Source organism: Muntiacus reevesi, chromosome 11 (genome assembly GCF_963930625.1).
Source record: "Muntiacus reevesi chromosome 11, mMunRee1.1, whole genome shotgun sequence".
NCBI lineage: Eukaryota > Metazoa > Chordata > Mammalia > Artiodactyla > Cervidae > Muntiacus > Muntiacus reevesi.
The window spans coordinates 43,480,578-43,505,759 of record NC_089259.1 but is presented as its reverse complement, the minus strand read 5'-3'; the positions used below and the strand labels follow the sequence as shown (position 1 = coordinate 43,505,759).

Here is a 25,182-nt window from a genome sequence, read left to right as displayed (position 1 = left end):
GTAGTTACAATAAATAATTACGGTATTTATGATGCATCTGGCATAGTCTTACCTGCTGCATATGCAACACCAAAATCTCAGAGGCTTATGACAGCAGACATTTATTTCTAGTTCATGTTACTTGAGGACTGTTGGTCATGGGCAAGTCTATTGGGCCCCACTGAGGTTTGTTGACCTGTATGTTCTCATGGAAAAACAGTAGAAGTTCAGAAAGAGACAGAGCCATGTAAGTGCATTTCCAGCTTCTGCCCAGTTATAGATTATGTCACATCTGCTTGCTTTCCATGGACCACAATAACTCTATCAGATAAATATTATTATCATGACCCTTTAACATATGGATGGAATGATTACTGGATGGCAACTAAGTAAATTAATGGGTCACAGAGTGAGATGAATAGAAACACATCTGACTGAGTCAAAGTCCTAGAGCCAAGACCAAAGTAAAAGGAGAAGAAAACCTTCTACGTTGAAAAAGTACGTTTTCCTCAGACGTTTTTCTCAGAAAGGCATAGCAAAGGCAGCAAGGGAATAGCTAACTGTGAACCAGTAATAGCACATATTAGTCAACGTTAATTTATTAAATGCTTACTATCCTTTGAATACAGAGATGCCACAAAAGTATGAAAATTACAGTTTTGCTCACAAATAGTCGGATACAACTGAGCGACTGAACTGAACTGAACTTAGAATTAAAGTTTTGAAAAGAGAACATTTTTAAAATATGAGGAAAACCTAACCAATTATTATATTAAAATCCAGATTGAGATGGCAATAAATAATGTTAGAATATACATTGTTAAACATATTTAAAAATCCAGTCATATATATTTTTAATTAGTTCCTGAGTAAGATTTGGATAGGCTCTTGAATATGATTTTCATATAGCCTCTTTGAATGTTATAGTCTAATAATTTTTTCTCTTGTGAAAAATTCTTGTGAATTGATTAAACTGACTTTAGAAAGGATATATTTTTTTCTCACAAATTTTAAAGTAATTTATGGTTTAATCCTTTAAAATAAAATTAACTCTCCTTTTGACAGTATCATGTATGCTGTTGTCAGCACCACCTTTTCCTAAGGTAATTATTATCAGGTGTTTCAGGAAAGATGTTAGGGTATATTTCAATGCTTTTATTTTTTAATCAGCATTGTTCCTTGTCTCAATAAATCTCTATTATTATACAAGTTCAGTGCTAACTTTTGCATGACAATATTTTCTGCTTCAATGTAGAGTAAAAATAAATTTAAAGTAATTGCTTTCAGGGGTTTATTGTTTTATAGGACTGCTGTAAGAAAATAGAATGCAAAGCATTTGCTAATGTTTGCTTGCTAAGCTATTGAAGGTAGACATTTATTTAAGCCCAGAATTATTTTTTTGCTTCCTGTTTCAGAGTACTCTAAGCTAATCAAGAATATAATTCACTGGTGGCAAACTTTTGGACATGATTTTGCAAGAAATGTAGATTTAAATGCACTATGATTTGCACTTCAATTTGCTACCATAAAGGTGAAATCTATATGAAAATGATGTGCAATTTAGAGTTCTTTTAAATTGAGAACATATTTCATATTTTTAAAAGTTCTTTAAATATGAACAATTTGAGTTTTGCACAGGCATTCCTTGTACCTTGCTTGATTTTTAAAACAGAATATTATAAAATGGGATTGAGTGGGAAAACATGGATTTTGAGTTGCTTCATTCACTTACAGTTAAAAATATTCTTTTGTAAAAAGGAAGAGAAAGAAACAGTTAAGGCAGAAACCAAACCTTGCCTACTGTGTGCACAGGTACATACACGTGTGTGGGTAAACATATATACGTATATAATTTAGAGTTGACTGTGTTGCCAGTGGCAGCTCTGAAGCCAGAGGGGTTAAATTGTGGGGCAATATCATGGCATTATGGGGCTTACGGGGCTTCCCAGGTAGCTCAGCAGCAAAGAATCAACCTGCAGTGCAGGTGATGCAGGAGACATGGGATCTATTCCTGGGTTGGGAAGATTCCCTGGAGGAGGACATGGCAACCCACTCCAATATTCTTGCCTGAGGAATCCCATGGACAGAGTTCATGGCATCGCCAAGAGTTGAACACAGTTGATGTGACTGAGCACTGCACACCAGCACATCGTGGCTCTTGGTCATCGCATGGAAGATGAAATATTTCTGTAAAGTCGTGGAGAGCAGTGAACTGGGGATTTAGGCCCCCACTCTTCAAACACTATAAAACAGCAAGAAATTGGACAAACATTCACAGCTTATTACGAAATCTGGATTTTTCCTTATACTCCCCTCTTTGGATTACTATAGCATCTTTTTTCCCTACCTACACTTCATCATCTCACATAGGAGCCTTTCTGATTTCTACTTTTATCTTTCTATCTCACTAAAATTTTATTTCCTTTTATTTCTATTTCATTTTTATGCTATGTATCTTCAATTTCTTCTCCAAAACCTAGTTACTCCCTTAACTACCACACATCAATATCCCTTTCATTCTATCACTACTTCTCATTTTCTTTTATATTTGATCTGTCTGGATTCTGTGCTTTGATGTATAAATGATTTCACATCTATCTGAACCAACAGTTATCAAATAGATAGCCTTTTGCTATAGGATTCAGAGTGATATGCATCATTATATCCTGGGAAGACCATGTGATAAATAAAGTGGGATCATTTGGGGAAAGCAGCTGTGTCTAAAGTTACATGTCATAATTATAAATGTAATAATTATATTGAATTATTAAATCTCATGTTTATATACTTACCTATGAAAATATCTTGATTATGTAGTAATTTAAAAAGCATCATATTTATTGATTTCATATAGATTCATATATATATATATATATAAAACCATTCATTGGAAAAAATACTTCTGAATCTGTGTTTCTGTGAAATAACACTGCTGTTTTTCATGCCAATTAATAGCTTTTTGGGTGCATCCCATTTCTTCATACATATGAATCAGTCCTTCTTCAAATTATTAACATCTATTACATGCTTTAAGATCAAGGAGAGAGCTGGTAAAGGCTTATTAGCAAGTTTGATTTTAGATTTTAGGTCAAGGGTTGGTTTTGTGTTTTTAATCTATAATTCAGGAAAAAGTTACTAGAAAATAATTTACTAGTTAAAGTTAAAATTTAGGAGCCTTTAAATTAACTCCAGTTAATTTAAAATCAATGGATTTTACTTTTAACTTATTAAAAAATTAATTTACTTTGAAATTCTCTTAACCAATTAAAAGCTAAGATGGGACAAGAGACGTGAAAAGTTTGAAAACACCAAACTCAACTTAACTGTCATTTTCAAATATAAAGTTTGTGTTATTTACTCTAGTTTCAAAAAGAGGAAAGGAAAGACGTCTTCCTTTCCACAATATTAGAATATTAATATATTCATGCATACAAGGCTAGTCTAGCTAGTCCCAGGGTTCTAACCTACTCTGTGACATTTCCTTAAATTTAATCATGCAAATTAAGATTGTTCATTTCTCACTATATATTCCTGAAGTTGCTCTCTGAACAGCAGGAATGTCTCCTAGTTTACTAAGATCATTTTTTGGTTTTTTTTGGTCTTTGTCTTTTTTATTTTCTTTTTCTTGATTCCTTTGCCATCTTCACTGGTTTCAACGTGTGAGGAGACTGCCAGCATGCATCCAAGCTGTGTGTGTGTGTGTGTGTGTGTGTGTACATAAACACGCACACGTGTACTTTACATAGAATGTCAGAGTCCATTAGTCTAGCTGCTGCTGCTGCTAAGTCGCTTCAGTCGTGTCCCACTCTGTGTGACCCCATAGACAGCAGCCCACCAGGCTCCCCCTTCCCTGGGGTTCTCCAGGCAAGAACACTGGAGTGGGTTGCCATTTCCTTCTCCAGTGCATGAAAGGGAAAGTGAAAGTGAAGTCCCTCAGTCCTGTTCGACTCTTCGGGACCCCATGGACTGCAGCCTACCAGGCTCCTCCATCCATGGGATTTTCCCGGCAAGAGTACTGGAGTGGGGTGCCATTGCCTTCTCCACCATTAGTCTAGAAGGTCAAGCAAGTAGGAACCAGAAAACATAACTGAAAATACGCAATTAAAACCAACATCATGCAATCAACCGTTTTTTAACAGTACAAATTCAGGAATGCAGCCACATAAGAAAAGAAGCATTACTTTAAAATTTTTTGATGCTAATCAATAAACATTTTGACATAAAGTGAAGTTATAGCAGTTTTATATATTTGACTAAAAAATAATTGAAGAGCTGATAGAAACTTTTGGCATTCTGCTCAAATATTTCTTGAAAGCTCATGAAGAAGAGTTTTGTGTGAAGGTTGAAAAAAAGATAAATTACTTGTGTTGATTCAAAATAACTTCTATAGCAAAATTCTACAGTTGTCTATTATCATCCTGTTCAGATTGATGTCTTAGGCACCAAAAGATTCTCTGCTCGTAAACTACTCACCAGACAACCACCATTCAGGTAACGTGGTAAGCCCTGTCATTGAACACAACAAATGTAGAGAGCATATACATAAAAGAGGCCATATGTTTTAGAAAGAAGTACTATTCTTTCTCACTCAAACAAGGAGGCTTTGAGATTTAATAAAATTCATTATTGAAGTCTCAAAAAGCACTGTGTTTCAAAAAGATGGAAAGCTAGTTTTCAGAAATATCATGCTAAGTGTTATTTACACAGTTATTAAATGCTACTAAACACTAAAATGCAGTTCAAAAATTAATCACTTTGAGATATAAAGGTGAGAGTTTTTATGTAGTTAACAATCGCCATATTTTTTTATCGTATTTACTTTTGATCATATTTTTCTTTAAATATTTGATATAAAATTTTCTGGCAAAAATGTTTCTTTGTATTTGCAGCTCCACTTAATATATAAGACTTTTGGAGGCTGAACTTGTCCTAAGCTTTCCAACTTGTGGAAAGGAAATAGCCAACTTATAAGTTCTAGGCAATAAAGTCTAGATATTATGCTCTTAATATGCACACAGTTTAAGGACCTAGTTGTAATAATTTATTTTTTCTTCATATTAATGCTTCTAAAATAAATTACTCTTCTGTAGTATATGATTTTTATTCTAACATATTCAGAGAGTTGCATGTTTGTTTTTTCTGGTGTTTGAAAAATAATCTTTCTTTTTTAATACCACTGAATTAATCTCTAGGTGCTCCATTTCATTGCTTCTCTGATTTTAAAAAAAAGTTCATTATCAAATATTTAGAAAATTTCAAAAACAAGTAATCAAAGATAATATGTGATCACATATAAAAAGAAAATCACAGATAGCATGCTTAAATATGATCATAATGTAGTGTAATATGTTTTAAAACATGAAATCTATGGTAGACATATTTCTGGATCCTTTTATCTAGCTTTCTAATATATATAATTTTAATGACCCTATTAGAATTTCAGTCTAGGATACATTTGTAATTTACTCAACTCAACGCATTTGTATGAATCTACAGTTTTATATTTACATAGTCTCTCTTACATTATTACCTCAGGATGAATTCTTAGATTTGTCACTTTGAAAATATTGGTATAAAATGTTTCATATTTTCAATTTTGATACATTACACAAAATGGACTGAGAAATATTATGCAGAATGCCTGCTTCTACCAGTATAGTAGAAGTATGGTCTTCCCTGATAGCTCAGTTGGTAAAGAATCTGCCTGCAATTCAGGGGTCCGTGGTTCAATTTTCCTGGGTCTGGAACATCACCTGGAGAAGGGATAGGCTACCTACTCCAGTTTTCTTGGGCTTCCTTTGTGGCTCTAAAGAATGTGTCCATACCAGTAATTTTTTAGCTCTGCACATGTGATATGTAGTTTTTATTTGATTTGATCTTTAATTCCTTATTTACTAATGAGATTGCTTATTTTTATGTTAATTTATTATTATTTTAAATCTTTTTTTCCTGTTCATATTTTTTTTCCATTTAATATCGGATTCTTCATTGTTTGTAAACTAAGTGCAATAACACTTCACCTTTGCTTTCAACTTTAATTTTCCTAACTGTATTTTTAATTTCTGCAAAGATAAGTCTATCAGTCTTTTTAGAAAATAGTTTCTAGCACTAATGCCATGCTTATAAATTCCTATCTTATCCCAAGGATAGGGTTTTTTCTTTAGTTTTTCACCATTTTTAAGCATGTAATTACTTAGTCTACTTCTTTCATTGCATAAAAGATCTATCTAAACTTTTCAAATAATTACTGAATTGCTTTGACACCACACTTTATGTAATTTAGTCTTTTAATTTCTTGAAATGAGATAATTTGGGACTTCCGTACATAACCATGTATATGTAAGGTAGGATTTGTGAAAATAAAGTTTAATCCAAAGATGGCTTATTTTTGATGACTTAGAAGTATCGATTAAATTAAATGATTAGAAATGTACACCTTATTATGGAAGTGTGAAATAAATGTTCAAGTATATAAATCTAGCTTTTTTAAACCAAATTCAAATATAAACATATTTGAAAGTGAAATATCTTGGTTGATGATTTCAAGATCCACAGATTGCTATCCACTTAAAAATATGTGGTGTATTATAGTTCCAGCCACATCATTTTGAAGAGTTAAGTCTGATTCAGCATATTCAGTTGGAGGTGGGATAATGCTAAGAGGTCAGTAACTCAGCAGCCTTCAACTTTATCATCATTATCAAATTGACACCATAGAAAACAATCGGACATGCAGTAGTCTCAGCCTCTCAGGCACTTAAATAGCTACTAAGATAGTGTAGATTTCAGTGACCATAGATCAGCAGTAAACATCTGGTTTTTTTCCCTCCATGCATTCATTCATTCATTTATTTTCATTTAATAGATATTTATTGAGTCCTGACTTTATGCCAGACCTGGTTTCTATATTCTGGGAATACACAAGTAAACAGAAGTCATTCAAATATCCTTGCCCATATACAGGGTATCTGGACAAATAATTACTAATAAACAAGTAAATATCTAGTATTTCTAAATAATACTCAGGTTAAAAATACATCAGAGTATTGGAGGTGAACAATTGACTGAGCCTGGTGCCATGTTTGTATGGGGTCCAGGGAAGAAGGTGAGGCATAAACACATCTTATTGAAGAGTATTCTAGGAAGTAGCTACAGCAAGTGCAAAAGTGTGGAGGCAGCTTTTCAAAATAGTAAATCCGTTTCAAAATGATTGTAGGCTAGAAATATAGTCTTGAAAGTAAATTTCAAAACTCATCTAAAAATGGATATTTACTTCTAATGGAAATTTCTTCAATGTGTAAACATTTTTATAATTAACATGGCAATTCAGAGTGGACTTTGGCTCAATTAGATGTGGTTCTATTCATCTCAATCTGTGACCCTTTAAGTTACTTAGTCTCTGTCCTTTAACATTCCATCTGTATGTAAAAAAATCATGATAACAATATTTATCTCATAGAGTTAATGTGTTCATGAAATCATGTAATGTATGTCGAAGCGCTTAGCATAATGACAATCACATTATACATTAAATTATTAGATATAAAAATATCTCTTTCTTGGCAGTAGTAGCAAACCAAGCTTTCACTTTATCTCATGAAAATCTACAAAATTGTAAGCCATTATACTTCATGAACTATCACTCAACTATGAATATTATAAATAGATCATACACTTCGTCTTATCATGTCCCATTTTAGACACTCAGTATTTACCTGGCCTTCTACAACGTGATTTTCAGTTACCAGGCTTACCCACACTTTTTGCTTGAATTAGTCATCACTACTGAACACACACTATTAGCTACCCTCTGTATGGAAAATGAGGGTTGCTCAAAGGCCTTACAATATACCTGGGACTGTAAAAAGCATAAGAAAACTACTTCAGTTCAGTCGCTCATTGGTGTCTGACTCTGAAAACCCATGTGCTACAGCGTGCCAGGACTCCATATCCATCACCAGCTCACAGGGTTTACTCAAACTTGTGTCCATCGAGTAGGTGATGCCATCTAACCATCTCATCCTCTGTCATCCCCTTTTCCTCCCACCTTCAAGCTTTCCCAGCATAGGGTCTTTACAAATGAGTCAGTTCTTTGCGTCAGGTGGCCAAAGTACTGGAGTTTCAGCTTCAGCATCAGTCCTTCCAATGAATATTCAGGACTGATTTCTTTTAGGATGGACTGACTTGATCCCCTCGCAGTTCAAAGGACTCTCAAGAGTCTTCTTCAACATCATAATTCAAAAGTATCAATTCTTCAGCACTCAGCTTTCTTTATAGTCCAACTCTCACATCCATACATGACTACTAGAAAAACAATAGCCTTGACTAGACAGACCTTTGTTGGCAAAGTAATGTGTCTGCTTTTGAATATGCTGTTTAGGTTGGTCATAACTTTTCTTCCAAGGAGTAAGCGTCTTTTAATTTAATGGCTGCAGTCACCATCTGCAGGGATTTTGGAGCTGAAATAAAGTGTGTCACTGTTTCCCGATCTATTTCCTATGAAGTGATGGGACCAGATGCTATGATCTTTGCTTTCTGAATGTTGAGTTTAAACCCAAAATTTACCTTCTCCTCTTTCACTTTCATCAAGAGGCTCTTTAGTTCCTCTTCACTTTCTGCCATAAGGGTGGTGTCATCTGCATATCTGAGGTTATTGATATTTCTCCCAGCAATCTTGATTCCAGCTTCTGCTTCCTTCCAGTCTGCCCAGTGTTTCTCATGATGTACTCTGCATATAAGTTAAATAAGCAAGGTGACAATATACAGCCTTGACATACTCCTTTCCATATTTGAAACCAGTCTGTTGTTCCATGTCCAGTTCTAACTGTTGCTTCCTGACCTGCATACAGATTTCTCAAGAGGCAGGTCAGGTGGTCTGGTATTCCCATCTCTTTCAGAATTTTCCACAGTTTGTGGGGATCCACACAGTCAAAGGCTTTGGCATAGACAGTAAAGCAGAAGTAGATCTTTTTCTGGAACTCTCACTTTTTTGGTGATCCAGCAGATGTTGGCAATTTGATCTCTGGTTCCTCTGTCTTTTCTAAATCCAGCTTGAACATCTGGAAATTTACAGTTCAAGTACTGTTGAAGCCCGGTTTGGAGAATTTTGAGCATCACTTTGCCAGTGTGTGAGATGAGTGCAATTGTGCGGTAGTTTGAGCATTCTTTGGCATTGTCTTTCTTAGGGATTGGAATGGAAACTGACCTTTTCCAGTCCTGTGGCCACTGCTGAATTTTCCAAATTTGCTGGCATATTGAGTGCAGCATTTTCACAGCATCATCTTTTAGGATTTGAAATAGCTCAAGTGGAAATCCGTCACCTCCACTAGCTTTGTTCATAGTGATGCTTCTTAAGGCCCAGTTGAGTTTGCATTCCAGGATGTCTGGCTCTAGGTGAGTACCATCATGATTATCTGGGTTGTGAGGATCTTTTTTGTATAGTTCTGTGTGTTCCTGCCACCTCTTCTTAATATCTTCTGCTTCTTTTAGGTCCATACCATTTCTGTCCTTTATTGTGCCCATCATTGCATAAAATATTCCATTGATAGCTCTAATTTTCTTGAAGAGATCTTTAGTCTTTACCATTCTATTGCTTTCCTCTATTTGCACTGATCACTGAGGAAGGCTTTCTTATCTCTCCTTGTTATTCTTTGGAACTCTGCATTCAAATGGGTATATCTTTCCTTTTCTCCTTTGCCTTTAGCTTCTCTTCTTTTCTCAACTATTTGTAAGGCCTCCTCAGACAGCTGTTTTGCTTTTTTGCATTTCTTTTCCTTGGGGATGATCTTGATCCCTGCCTCCTGTACAGTGTCACGAACCTCTGTCCGTAGTTCTTCAGGCACTCTGTCTATCAGATCTAATCTCTTGAATCTATTTCTCACTTGAGCTGTGTAGTCGTAAGGGATTTGATTTAGGTCATACCTGAATGGTCTAGTGAAACCTACTAAATTCATCAAAAGTGCCTAGAAATACTATGCAGATGGAGCATTCTTTAAGTCCTTAGCCCACCCACCATTCCCTATGCTTTATGTACTTTTTTGCCTTGAAGTTCTTGACTTTGCCATTTGAAAACCTTCAACAGCTTCTTCTCACCTTACCTCCTCCAAACCAAATCACTTTCATGTTTCAAGTTTTACCACAAATGTTACTTCCTTCTCTATGTTATCTGAAAATTTGCACTCTAACAATATCACTTGAAACTTGATTTCATTAAAAAACTGTGTATTCTACAAAAATAAGAAGCTCCTCTTTGATAAAGGGTTGTATTTTGGTATCCTTTTCTGTGTCATGGCATCTACTATGCACCAAGAGGCTACCTAGAATGTGTCTGTAGGCTTTAATAACATGAGAAGAAAGAAACACATTGAGTAAGACATCAAATTTACAGACATAGACTTTGAGATGATTTTATGACCACGAAACTGAGGCAAAATTTGAAATATCAGTCATCTAACAAATAGAAGGATAAAGAAATTGAAATTGACTAAAGTATGGAATTCTATCTTTGCTTTGAAAATCAAATTGTAATAGAGTGCTGTATAATAAAATATCATGCCTAAGAATTAATCAAGTACATTTTTCCATTTGAACTAATGAATAAAAAGCCTATACTTTCATTTGAGGTACACTGTATTTCTGCATATCTTTGCCTCAATTTTTATATTTTTAAAATGAAATTAATAATGTTTCCGTCTCACAAAGTTAGTCCTCAGAAGTGCTCAAAAGAATTCCTGGTGCACATAAATATGCCAGCTTTAAATGTAAATTAGTATTATTTAGTCAATTTAAACAACACTATTAAACATAAATTTTAAGTATTTTAGATTAAGATTTGTGATTGAATAAATAAGTAAGAAAACATAGAAATTAGCATAATGATTGGGATTTTAAAAGCTGCCTCTGCACAGTATTCCACGGGAAAGAATCCCATGATAAAACAATGTCTATTCAAGCTTAAAAGGACATTTGCCAGCTTCTTCTTCAACTGTGAGGTGCAGGCAGCTTACATCATAATTTTTTATAATATTGAACATTTCTATTAAAGGGCCCTTCATTGAAGAAAATACTTTCATAAAGTATTAAATAGAATTCAATTGAAGTAAATCTTACTAGTAGCAATGTTTGGTGCTTATGTAATATCTATATCTTTATATAATCCTCTCATTAGTTCATAGGCCTAAAACCCTCCTGAGAATATCAAAATTTGTCAGAGATTTCTGAATTCTGGGTTGTTATCTGAATCTCTGCACTTCACGACTGTGTATCTTGACAGCTTCCCATGCATTACAAGGCAGAGGGGAATGGAGGATGTATTATTTTTTCTAACAGATCTCTCAAATAAATCAGTTATGTACATTTTCTCCAGTGGTAGCAAGCAAATAACTTGTCAGTGAGGGGCGAAAACAATTTTAGGTGAAGTCAGCCATCTTACCTCTGGATTCACAAGGAGGAAGACAAAGTTTTCTGAGTTCTGAATTAATCAATTCTGCTTTTAACTCTCATTTGAAGTTGCATCTCAAAAGATCAAGAGTTGAACATGAATCAAACTGTTGTTTCTACTTTTGTGACTTATATGTGAAAATGCTTACACCAAATGTTGTGTGTTTGTGTGTGTACCTGTACTTTGCTAGAAATGTGTAGTTGTTATTACTTTAGAACATAAAGATTGATGTGGAACTTAATACAGATTTTTCCTTCCTTATTGTTGGCTAGCAATAATTTTTTTATGAAATATTTTCATCTTCTACATTAGAAAGATATAGTGGCAACTTTGGTTAAAATTATAAATATTATAGAAAAATGAAATAATACTCAGTTGAGTCATTAATGAATTTCACTGTTATGGATATAAACCTCTTTTAAAGTAAAATTTTGAAAGGGCATGGATTAGTAGCTGGTTGGAGTCAGGTTTTATCTACAGAGTTAATTAGGTAATGCCAAATTTGGCTCCTTTTTAATACCTCTAATAGAAATGATCGCGAAAACATAGAGAACAGAATTGCGGTTGCCAAGGGGGAGGAGGAAGGGAGAAGGATGGGCTGGGAGTTTGGGGTTAGTAGATGCAAACAATTACATTTAAGACAGGATAAGCAACAAAGTCTTACTATATAGCACAGAGAACTATATCCAGTCTCCCGGGGTAAATTAAAATGGAAAACACTATAAAAAATATTGTAAAAAAAGAAAAACACTGAATCTTGGAGTTTTTTAACTTAAAAAATAAATTAAATGACTCATAATGTCCCAAAGACATTTAATCAAAAATCAGAACCTATCACGTCTAACATTTTTCTCAAGATCAGAAGAATGGAGGCAATAGGGAGAGATTATCCATGACCTATGAAATGAATTGAAAATGATCATGTGCTAGACTGTGTGATACTAACCATTCTAAGTAAGGAAAGATGAGGATGAGTTTGAGTAATTCAGCATTTCATTACAGAAGTGCATGTGTAAGTAAGGTGAGGTTGTGTCTCTATAGTCTTTCCTTACTAAGCAACCCTTCCTTTTCTTCAGTTGACTAATTTCTGTTCACACTTCATATTTCCTGAGAAATCCCCACCATGGTGTTCCCAGAACAGTCCTTTGGAACATTTACTACAGTGTTTAATAAGATTTGCTGCAACTCTTTATATATGTATCTATTTCCACCAATAAATCACAGTCTACTTGAAGTCACGGGCAATATCATACTAGCATTTCCTGCACACATTGAAAGGTCAGGCACATTAACATTTTTTTGTGGACTAAATTAGACAACAGATATGGAACAGAGTGACAGATGGCATGATGCTTGGGTCATGGCTTCTGAACTAGATTGCCTTAGTTCACAAGTCTTATTTTTTTTAAGACTTTTTTTTTTTTTAAAGATTAGTTTTGGTTCATGGTGAAATTGAGCACAGGAAAGAGAATTTCCATATAGTCCCTGCTCCTACACATGCATAGCCTCCGACTTAATCAACACACTCCACCAGAGTGGTACATTTGTTACAATTGATGAACTTATATTGACAAGTCACTCAACAATAATCACTCAAAGTCCAAAATTTACATTAGTGTTCATTCTTGGTGTTGTATACTCCATCAGTCAGTCAGTTCAATTGCTCAGTTGTGTCTGACTCTTGGTGATCCCATGGACTGCAGCATGCAAGGCTTCCCTGTCCATCACCAACTCCCAGAGCTTGCTCAAACTCATTTCCATCGAGTCGGTGATGCCATCCAATCACTTCATCCTCTGTCATCCCCTTCTTCTCCTGCATTCAGTCTTTCCTAGCATCAGTTCAGTTCAGTTCAGTCACTCAGTTGTGTCTGACTCTTTGCAACCCCATGAACCGTAACAAGCCAGGCCTCCCTGTCCATCACCAACTCCCGGAGTCCTCCCAAACCCATGTCCATTGAGTCAGTGAAGCCATCCAACCATCTCATCCTCTGTAGTCCCCTTCTCCTCCTGCCCTCAATCTTTCCCAGCATCAGGGTCTTTTCAAATGTGTCAGCTCTTCGCATCAGGTGGTCGAAGTATTGGAGTTTCAGCTTCATCAGTCCTTCCAATGAACACCCAGGACTGATCTCCTTTAGGATGAACTGGTTGGATATCCTTGCAGTCCAAGGGACTCTCTAGAGTCTTCTCCATCACCACAGTTCAGAAGCATCAATTCTTCTGCCCTCAGCTTTCTTTATAGTCCAACTCTCACATTCATACATGACCACTGGAAGAACCATAGCCTTGACTAGACAGACCTTTGTTGGCAAAGTAATGTCTCTACTTTTTAATATGCTGTCTAGGTTGGTCATAACTTTCCTTCCAAGGAGTAAGCATCTTTCAATTTCATGGCTGCAGTCACCATCTGCAGTGATTTTGGAGCCCAAAAAATAAAGTCAAGAAAACATATTCAGATACTTTATTTTTGTCTATTCTTCCTTCCCCCCAACAACCCCACTTTTTATGTGTGACATATTGAGTGAGACCATTTACTTTCTTGTATTGATATTTCACTTTCTACACCAGTTAAGTAAAGATAATGGTAAATACCTGTCTTAATGGTTTATTATGAATATTAAAATAATTGGATGACATAGTGATCTTAGCATTGTGCCTAGGAGTTAGACAACATAATATGACTGGATTATTTTAGTGTTTAAATAATCACACTCTTATCACAACTCTTTGTGGACCCCATGGACTGTAGTTCACCAAGCTCCTTTGTCCATGGAATTTTCCAGGAAGAATACTGGAGTGGGTTGCCATTTTCTCCTGCCATGGATTTCCCAACCCAGGGATCTGACCAGTGTCTCTTGCATTTTCTACATTTGCAGGTGCATTCTGTCCCCCTGAACCAGCTGGGAAACCCCATTGTTTAATTTAGGATTCCAATATAAATGAAACCATTTGAGAAGGAGGTATTTAGAGTGTTGAAAATGGGATCTCGTATAGAGGAGAGTTGGATATTATTTTGAGATTGAAACTGTGGACGTATCTTGGGTTCAAATTCAAGATGATCTACAAAAAACAGAGCCACTGAACGTGTACAAGTACAATTATGGCATGTGGCAGTGAGATAAAAGACTAAATATGTTTTTTCTGGTTCATATAAAACATAAGCAACAGCAATTGAAAAGATCATCTAGTAATTTGAAATTCAAACTGAAAAATGATAGTAATGAGAGTTTTTTCTTTGTGATGATGGAATCCATAGATTGAATAAAAGATTGTGTTCAATACTGAATGTCTTAGTTGGAATATTTTTTAATGTTAAATTTTATAGAATATGGTTTTGAAGTATGACAGAAACTGTGAGAAAGAGGCCAATAAAATAATAACTGGTCCCCAGATTTTTAAGAAAACCATTTACAATTGTTTCACATTTTTTTGGGATTTGTCCCTTATCCAATGTTAGTCATTCTTTGCAGATAATTTTGAAACAGATGTGTTGTGGGTAGATATATCTGTGGCTTGCAAAGCTTGTGGGAAGAAGAGAAAATTACAAGGTGATTAAAAGGTTAAAAATATTTAACTCTCTGGAAAAGCATGTCATTCAATGCAGTTTAACACAGTATCCTCTTTGGAAGAAATAACGTGTGTCAGTGTTTTAAAGTATTCTATGGAAAGGTAAAAATAAATAGCATTAAATTTTTATATTCTTTATTAAAACAAATTAATTTACTCTTTAGTGAATAAAACAGTTAAAGTATATGAATATGCTTTTATGATACATCAGTAGATATACTTCATAAAGTGTCATATACCTTTGATGTCAATAAAGAATTCACATTGAGAGGAGAATACTAGGCTTCTGATTTAATAAAAACTTTATCACAAAGTATATTCACTATGGTAAGATATCTGTGAGTAATATATTAACTCTAATATTAATATAGTTAGTGTATTTCATGGATTGTGAAGAGTCTTCTTAATGTGGCTCTTACATATTTATTCTATAGGTGGGTACTTAAAAACTTCAGGGACTAGATTTTTTCAAATATCGAATTTGTCAAATAAGGACTCTGTTTAGTATTTGGGACAGTAATTAATTGTAAACACAATATACAAATGCTTAAGCGTAGCTTAGCCACATTCCAATATGTTTTAACCCTTATTTTGAGGTAATTTCTATGCATTATGGTAGCTCAGCTGGTAAAGAATCTGCCTGCAATGCAGGAGGCCCCAGTTTGATTCCTGGGATGGGAAGATCCCCTGGAGAAGGGATAGGTTACCCAGTCCAGCATTCTTATACTTCCCTGGTGGCGCAGATGGTAAAGAATCTGCCCCAAATCCTGGAGACCTGAGTTTGACCTGGGTTGGGAAGATCCCCTGGACGAGGGTGTGGCAACCCACTTACTGCAGTATTCTGGCCTGGAGAATCCCATGGACAGAAGAGCCTGGCAGGCTGCCCTCCATGGTATTTCATAGGGTCAGACATGACTAAGCACCGAGCTGGAGACTTCAGATATTTTGCCAATGTCCTTTGAAAGATTTGTATCAAACACATTTCCTGTAGTACTTGAAGTCTGGATTCTGTGAGGTTTGAAGTCAGAGTCAACAATTATTCCTCCTCATCAAGTAACTAATTTCAACTATTATTCACTTTCTGTTTGTAATGATTTCAATTTACTCATGTTAACCTTGTGTTTTGAGCAATTATCAACTCATATCAACTTCATAGAATATGTGAATTGCTGCTTTCCTTGCCCCTGTGGAGATTGTCATATGACCTGTGACGCAGAAAATGGTTTGGTAATGTCGAGTGATGAAGAATTTTTATAATTTGAAGATAATCGTACTGTTGGGAAGAACATATTTCCTTATAGTACAAGCCTCTAAACAGACTCCTTGAAGATAAAAAGTTCTCATGGTAAAATTTAGTAAATGTCTATTTTATAATACTTCATTTTGGAGATTTAGAGTATATTTTAGCATAGTGAAAGTTTTGAGAAATTGTTCCACAAAACAAAAATATTAAAAGCTGTGGGAATCTGTGAAGTTTTTGCACAAAATATATGTATGTTTACTAGGTTTAACTGGGTATTTACCAAATTTATTTGAGTAGAAAATGGGCTAAATTTTCCCAAGTATGTAACCTGTCAAACAGGGCCTCTCTTTAGAATTTTGGGCTGTCATTAATTGGTAACACAATATGCAAATGTTTAAAAATAGCTTAAAAGCAAAACAGAACCTTTTTAAAAATTTATTTTTAGTTCTTTTTCACAGGAAACTTTATTTTGTGTATTTGCATATGTATTTATTCAGTTAATGTGTAGAATTTTCTACTGTCTTAGTCTTGCTCAGGTTGCCAAACAGAATAGCATAAACTGGGTGGTTTAAAAAACAGAAATTTATCTTCTCAAAGTTCTGGAGGCTGACAGTCAGAGTTCAGGGTGCTTGCTTGGTCATGTTGAGTGAGGTTGTAGACATGGGTTATAGACGACTGCCTTCTCACTGTTTCCCCATGTGGCTGAGAGAGAGAGCAAGCAAGCTCCTTGGCGTCTCTTTTTTAAGAGCACTAATCCCATGATGAGGCCTCCCTGATATGTCCTCATCTAAACCTTATTACCTACCAAAGGCCCAACCTCCAAGTACTGTCACATTGGGGTTAGGGTTTCAATGTAAGAATTTAGAGGGAATAAAATTCAATCTATAACACGTACCATGTAAAGAGTTAAAGGAATGTTGTATGTTTTAGGTGTATGAGTCACTAATCTGAGGGTGCTTTTCAAGTGTCCAGCTGGTAATATTTGAAGTGCCTGCCCCATGGAAATAGGTATTTTGGTGACGGTGGAAAATCATCTCTTCATAATCTATTTGTACTGAGAAATACACATGGCTGGGACACATACCTACACAGAAAATATGGAAAGATTTCTAAACAAATATAAGATTGAGAAAGTGCTCAAATTTGTCATCATTGTACAGAAGTAATGTATCTTTCAAAATTTTGCCAGGTGTAGAAAAAAAACTTCATGCAATGGGAAAATGATGCTAATCGTATATTTCCTGTATTATTTATATTGTAGTCTTTCCCAAAACTAAAGCAACAAATTTCAACCAACAGGTTAACAAGGTCTTTCTAAAAGAAAGCTATCCATTTATAACCTGTATATTATAAAGCAACTATAACTTTTGGTGAAATATGTACATACATTTGTCTTAGGAAATTCTTCTTGTTCTTTTATTTTGATGGATTTGTTCCATGAAGTTGATTTGATCTGCAAGATATTAATGATTATCTGTACTTTTCATATTTAAATTAATTTTATAGTTCTCACAAGGGTAATATTTTTACATATAATCATTTTTTAAAAAATATTTTAAAACTGAGATGGAAAAGAAAGAAGATTCAGTTCAGTTCAGTTCAGTCACTCAGTCGTGTCCAACTCTTTGCAACCCCATGGGTTGCAGCATGCCAGGCTTCCCTGTCCAACCAACTCCCAGAGCTTACTCAAACTCATGTCCATTGAGTAGGTGATGTCATCCAACCATCTCATCCAATGTTGTCCCCTTCTCCTGCTTTCAATCTTTCCCAGCATCAGGGTCTTTTCCAATGAGTCAGTTCTTCACATCAGGTGGCCAAAGTATTGGAGTTTCAGTTTCAGCATTAGTCTTTCCAATGAATATTCAGGACTGATTTCCTTTAGGATGGACTGGTTGGATCTCCTTACAGTTCAAGGGACTCTCAATAGTCTTCTCCAACACCACATTTCAAAAGCATCAATTCTTCGGCGCTCTGCTTTCTTTATAATCCGACTCTCACATCCATATGTGACTACTGACAAAACCATAGCTTTCACTAGATGGACCTTTGTTGGCAAAGTAATGTGTCTGCTTTTTAATATGCTGCCTAGGTTGGTCATAGCTTTTCTTCGATGGGAAAAAAAAAGTTCTCACAAGGGTAATATTTTTACATATAATCACATTTTTTATTAAATATTTTAAAATTGAGATGGAAAAGAAAGATTAAGAGGATAAATTATACCTGGTTTCTGCTATGGTTAGAGGTAAACCTCAGGATCAAATTGAGCCAGGATCATGATTTGTCCACAATAAATTCTTTGATGTGTATAACTAAAACCTTCAGATATTAAAAAACTAGAATTCTCTATTCAGTGATAATCCTCTTAATAGTATGTATGTTTTCTACAAAATATATGTATGCACAGAATAGTCCAGTATTTTTCTAGTCTTTTTTTTTCTATGCATATATATTGCATTTTTTAACTTAATTTCTCTTTTGTGATCCAGTATGCCATATATGGAAATCTATATCTTGAGTTTTCATTTAGAACATAAGAATTTCTTTATATTATCATACATTCCTCATAGACATCACTCTTTCTGACTCCATAATGTTTGTATGGGAGTATAAATCATTAAGCAAATTGTATCTTTCCAATCAGAGATACTAGTATATATGCAGTTCATATATATGAATACATTTCTCATTCTTTTTTGGCTTAGTTTTGAGGAAACTTAATAGAAGAAAATTATGCAGAATGTAAACACACAACTGGCACTTTTTGGGTAAATAGATTCAAGAGGGCAAATGAACTCTTCTTGATTAACGGAGCGAGCTGCTTTTATCCCTAATGCTTGTTGTATCCCAAGACTAAAATCAGTGCTCACTGGCTGCCCTGTATTTTTCTTCTTCATTGTTCTCCCACAGGCTGTTTAATTTTATATTCTGCCTCAAAGAAACGGGGATCTTTATTCTCACAACTTGTATGTCTATCCAATTGCTTTTTGTACAGTAGCTCCTGTCTTTTAGATACATGGAGGAAGGAACTGTATGATTGAATAGCATCCTTCTTGCCTTTCTCTAAATAGGTAGGATTTGGAACCTAAATTTCTGCTAGGCAGCAAGTTTCGCAATTTCCGATTTATAGCTATCACAGTCTGTTTCTGGATTTCACGGGTTTCTCTGCTCCAGTCTCAGGAGGAGAGTTGAACTTAATTTCCCAAGAACTACTGAAGAGGTTAGCAGAAGATGATGCTTGTGGAGGAGGTTAGGGGTTGCAAAATCTGTCAAGCACGCTCCTTCTAACATTTCAGATATCTCTGGGTATTTTGATGGACTTAGCCTCTTTGAGTTAAGTTAGATTTTTACTTCATACTGAATAAGCACACTACATGGAAGAGTTGGTAACCATTGTACTGTTAGGGGAGAGAGACAGAGATTAGCCTGAGACTGATTTAATGATGTAGACAAAGGAGAGACATCCACCCAGTGATCTCTCTGGAAAAGAAATCTTTTTGATTTCTGCAGAACTGCAGGAAACCATAAGCCTGAGTGGGCTCCTAGGTAAGTGAGATACTAAGTGCCGTCATCTCTGAGTGATTACTCCACTCTTTTAATGCAAGTAGGTGAAAATACTAAAGGCTGCACCATGGCTCGTGTGTGAAGCTGGCAAAAACAATTACCAAAGTCATAAATTTTGATTTCAGTCAAGCTATTAAGGGTAATAATTTATTTAAGTGAGGTCTTCTGCTTTGATTAGAACTAGAAGAGTTCAGCTACTCTGATACTCTGGGGGTAGAGCTGGGTTACTGGTGTAGTAAGGAGACTTGAAGGTGTCTGCTGTTGAGGCAATTGATCATTCCCTGATGAAGTGCCTTTGCTAATTGTTTCGTTCCTCTTTTCAGTGAAGTTGTTGTTTTTCTTTCCAAGAATAACTTATTTCTAACAAAACTCAACAGGTCCATTAAAAAAAAAAATCCTGATGTAGTCAGATATTCAGAGAAGTTAGGTGGCTTGATCAACATCACACCTTCTAGTAAATAGGTTGGAGCTACTATTTAAAGTGAGATCTATCCAGACAGTATAACCCATGTTTCTGAGCACTGCACTACACAGCTTCTCCTGAAAGTTCCCTAAATCTCTCTTGAAAGTAATTTAAATATCTAAGTATTTTGTGATTAAATTATCTTCCATGGCTGATTCATGTCAATGTATGACACAAACCACTACAATATTGTAGAGTAGTTAGCCTCCAACTAATAAAAATAAATGAAAAAAAAATTATCTAGATTTTCTTAGATTAAACCCTCTAGCAGTTAGTGTGGTAAAGGTAATACACCAAGCCTGTCAATAAGGAGACTTAACTGTAGGTCATGAGGGATAGGGGAAAGTCTTGTTAATCAATAAACCTAACTTCCCCGGCAACCAGAAAGTCTTGTATAATTCCAAGAAGAGCTTCTTCCTCTTGCTCTTAGGGAAAAGGATAAATGGCTTGTCTTTCCTTGGAAATCTTTCCCTGGAGTTCTTCCCGCTTCCCCTATTATTTGCATAGGTATCTCAAGATTGCTCTCCCCTAATTGTAAAGTCATCCCTAGTAGAGTGTGTGTGGATGACTTTAGGGTGTCACCACCACCAAGGATATTTGCATTTTAATGGAAGGCTTTAAAAGGTCTTAAGTCTTCCAGTCTAAAGCAGTAAACCTCTATGGGTGAGATTGGAGGCCAAGTGATAGATTGGGCAGGAGGCGAGAAGAGCCCAGAGAAGAGCCCACCGGGTATCTTCTAATCGCAGTTTGAAATAAACTGCTCCTCCTTGGTAGCCTGACTTCTCCTTCCTGAGTGAGGGCTGTGAAGACAGCTCCTGTGGCTTGAATAGTAAAGTACTGCTAAACAGTTTCATCTTCTTTAAAAGCAAAACAAATTCAAGAACGAAAGCTTTCAAATCTTAACTTCCTTTTCCTTTCATACTTTTTTTCATGGCATCTTGTTTGAGTTCTCTTGATACTTACTTTTCTCTGAGTTTCAGATGTACATTTAGCATCTTTAGACTCAAAATCCCAAGTTTCTTTTGCATCTCACTTTTCATTTCCTGGAATCTTGGAGACTACTGGAATTTGTGAGGAATTTGAAGAATTGTGGTGAAAGCTTTAACAAATTGAATTAAAATTTATTTAAATGCATACAATGAGCCAGGCACTGAGGTATTTTAAAGACCAAGAAAAAAAAAAAAGTACACTTTCTACCATACAGTCTTGGGAGTGAAATAAACAAGCAGATTACTATAATCAGTGCAGAAAAGCCTAACATAGAATTATTCACCATGAATCATCATAGTGCATAGAAGGAATACTCAATAGAAGGCATTGGTAAGAAGGACGATGAATGTTTAGTCAGTAAAATGGGGCTGAGGATGGCTTGATGTAATAGAAGTCTTAGATGGCAAAGACAGTGACTTGTACAGAGGTAGTGTATTAGGAGATCAAAGCAACATAGGACACTGATAATAAATTCATTAAGGTCAAATATAAGCAATGAATGTAGGAAGAAAGGGATGAAGTTGGAAATGTAGACCAGGGCTAACTATTGAAAGGCCTTGTTACCGTGCCGAGTGTCGGTGCTCTAGGGAAGTATCGGTGTCTTTGTGTGTGTGTGCGCTCAGCCGCTCAGTCATGCCCAACTCTTTGTGACTCTGGGCTGTCGCCTGCCAGGCTCCTCTATCCGTAGAATTTTCCAGATAAGAATACTGGAGTGGGTTCCCATTTTCTACTCCAGGGGATCTTCCTGACCCAGGGATTGAACTCACATCTCTTGTGCTTCCTGCTTTGGCAGGCGGATTCTTTACCACTGTGTCACCTGGGAAGTCACGGATGCCTTTAAGCAGTTGAAAAACATGATTAAAAAAAAAAATCCTTCCACAATCAGTACAGAGACTTATCTAGACTTCACTTTCAGCTCTAGCATGGGGCAAAGCTGAGGGTAGGTCTTGAAAGAGCTATGATAGTAGATCAAATAAGAAAGGAGGGATTGATCTGGAATACAGGTGTGGGCATAGAGAGATATCTTCATTGGGATAATATTTGAGTGTACAGAGGAAGGGAAAGACACAGCTGAGTCCTGGATTTTTGGCTTAGTCAATTAGGTGCCATTTTGATTAACCAAGGAAAAGTAGGTTTTAATGGAGAAGATGCTGAGTTCAGATTTGGACAAACTGAAACTTAGATTATTATAGAACATAAGTAGGGATTTCCAGTAGACAGGCATTAATCCGTGTGAATCCCAGGAGAAAGATTCAGGCTGTAGATAAGATTTAGCTGTAATTCCTTACCATATCAGTAATGTTAATGGAAGAAATCACTCAGGGAGAATGGAGACTAGCAGAGCACTGTTGGTGGGCTCTAGGCTAATAATATAAGTTAGAGAATCAACTGAGGATGAAGAGTAATTACAAAGAATAAGTAGCCAGAGAGATGTTTCAGTAAACGGATGCACAATCTACTTCCTCTTGGTTCAGAGTCCTTCAGGATATGGCCCTAGGCAATAAGTCTACAGTATGGATTTCTGCCGCTCATTTTATTTGCCCTGTTTCAACTTATTGGAAAAGAATCTTGTACATTCATACATTTTCAGGTTTCCATTCCTTTCTCACATTCCCATTGGAGTGTGATTTCTTCTGTTCTTTTTCTCTCCATGTCCAACTCATCATTCAGAATTCTCTTTTAATCTCCCAGGGCCGTGAAATCTTAACTCCAACAGGGAGTTATCTATCATTATCCAGCTTTTCTGCATTAGTGTTCAGACTGCAACTTGCTTAGGACACAGCATATTTGAATTTGCGTCCTAGTTCTTTATGCACCAGATTTGTCCCGCTTGACAAGAGTATAAGCTTTTGAAGACTAAGAACCCGTTCTCCCAAGTTAGCCCCCACGGTGCACTGCTTTGAAAAGAGTAAATGCAATATTTGTTAATGACTACATATATTACTTACACTAAATAATAAAGATAGGATCTTTGAATCTTCTGACAAGGCAAAGGATCTCAGTTCAGGCTTACATGGAAATGTTAACTTATGAAGGATGCATCTGGAGGTTTTGATATATCTTGTCACATATTGGCCAGATAAATGACGGAAAAGCCTTTCATAAATGTACATTTGTGATACAGAGGCAGACAGTGGAAACAATGCTAATTATGTTTGTTTCAAAACTTGCTGATATTATATTCTTCATATTTTCCTTATACAAGAATGGTGAATATGTGTATTCTTTTCACTTTCTGCTTTGATAATTTTAAAAATTATGCTTATAAAACAGACAAGTGAAAGAGAAGTACTATTAAAACACAAACACGAAGTATTTTTAATTATTCTAAAGTCAGATATAAGATGCTACTCTGGCCATTTCTTAATGATGTCCTACAAATAATCCTAAGCATTTCCAATATAATTTTTAGTATATTTAAAGTAAGGCAACCTAGTGGGGCTCTTCATTTAAATAGAATAAGGGTTAAATGATAACTTGACTTATCTTTTAAATGACAAAAAATAAAGAAATTGCAAGACCTTTTCACACATTAGATATGTATTGTCATTTATCATCTAGATATCAGGCTAGCAGTGCAAAGTAATAAAACATATCATCGAAAAATGTGCTATAGGTCTGAATCACTCTTTCATTCCACCTCCCAGCTAACTGTAGTATTAAATCAAACAAGCAGAACATTTCCTTAGGCAGCCATTGCCTTTTAATTTCCTGAAGAACCTTAAAATATCATTCATTACAAGTACTACACATATTTGGTTTTTAAAAGTCTCATAAATCAATAGCAGGCTGACTGTAATAATTATTACAAGTTAGTGCATAATTTTCGTGCTGAAGGCTGCATGCAGAACTTTAGCATATGCAAACGAGGCAATTCAAACTGTGTATAGATATTAATATGAAGAAGCAGGTAACGAGGTGCAGGCTATGAATTATGCATCAAGAGTGGCTGATCTTCAATGAAGAAAATGAATTCAGCATGTAATCTAATTAGTGATGGAAGTCTATTACATCTAACTGCAAAAGCAACCGTCCTTGAAACAAATTTATTTACAGTCCATGTTACCACTTGAAACAACTTTGAAATGATGTGTAAGACAACAGCTTAATTGTAAAAATTTTTTGTTTGTTTCTTTCAGTTCTAGACCTGGAAGGCCTCCTAAGAGGACTCAAAGTGTCACCTCCCCAGAGAACTCTCACATCATGCCACATTCTGTCCCGGGTCTTATGTCTCCTGGGATAATCCCACCAACAGGTAAGAGCGCTACTGACTGATGCCTAAAATATTCAAAATCAACCAACACCGTTGCTTTCATGTATGCCTGTGTTTACATAGATGTTTACACTCATCAGCTATATTTTGTTCACACTAAGACCATGTTACTGATGAGAATTTATTTCAAAACTGCATTATGATTATCATCACTTCCTTATTTAAAATAAAATAAAAGAAGTTTTATTGAACACAGTTCTAGGATTTATTCTAATTAATTCTCTTGCTAATATCAAATAACAAATTATGATCCCTAGCTCAGAGAGAATCAATGACTTTCCCAAGGTCAGTCAGCTGATCACTGTCAGTGGCTAGTCAAACCCAGATCTCTGGATTCTAAGCTTATGTTTCATTCCGTAAAAACTCTAAACTAGATTAACATGCATCCAAACAATACACCATAACTATGTCAAATAGAAATATCTCCTATTTTTTCCTAAACTATTAGTATTAGAAACATCTGAAAGATGTTTATTACTAGATTTTTTTCAATGTGCAAGTAAAAGAATACTCTTGACCACATAAGCTCTATGTCATAAACAACTTTAATAATGTACTGCATGCAAACATAGCTCATTTGATTTTCACCACCTGAATGTGTTCATTAATTCTTTTATTTACTCATACATGTCTTCTCACTTTCCAAGTTTCATCCAGACTCAGAACAA

At 35.4% G+C, this 25,182-nt stretch overlaps 1 protein-coding gene across 2 annotated transcripts in view; it reads left to right on the top strand.

The window, feature by feature from the left end:
- DACH1 (dachshund family transcription factor 1) overlaps positions 1 to 25,182 on the top strand; it is a 456,844-nt gene that overhangs the window by 167,125 nt on the left and 264,537 nt on the right. For both annotated transcript variants that reach the window (XM_065902144.1, XM_065902145.1), the window contains exon 2: positions 24,381 to 24,496. In XM_065902144.1, coding sequence (XP_065758216.1) covers positions 24,381 to 24,496 — 116 coding nt within the window. The remainder of the gene's footprint in view (positions 1 to 24,380; positions 24,497 to 25,182) is intronic.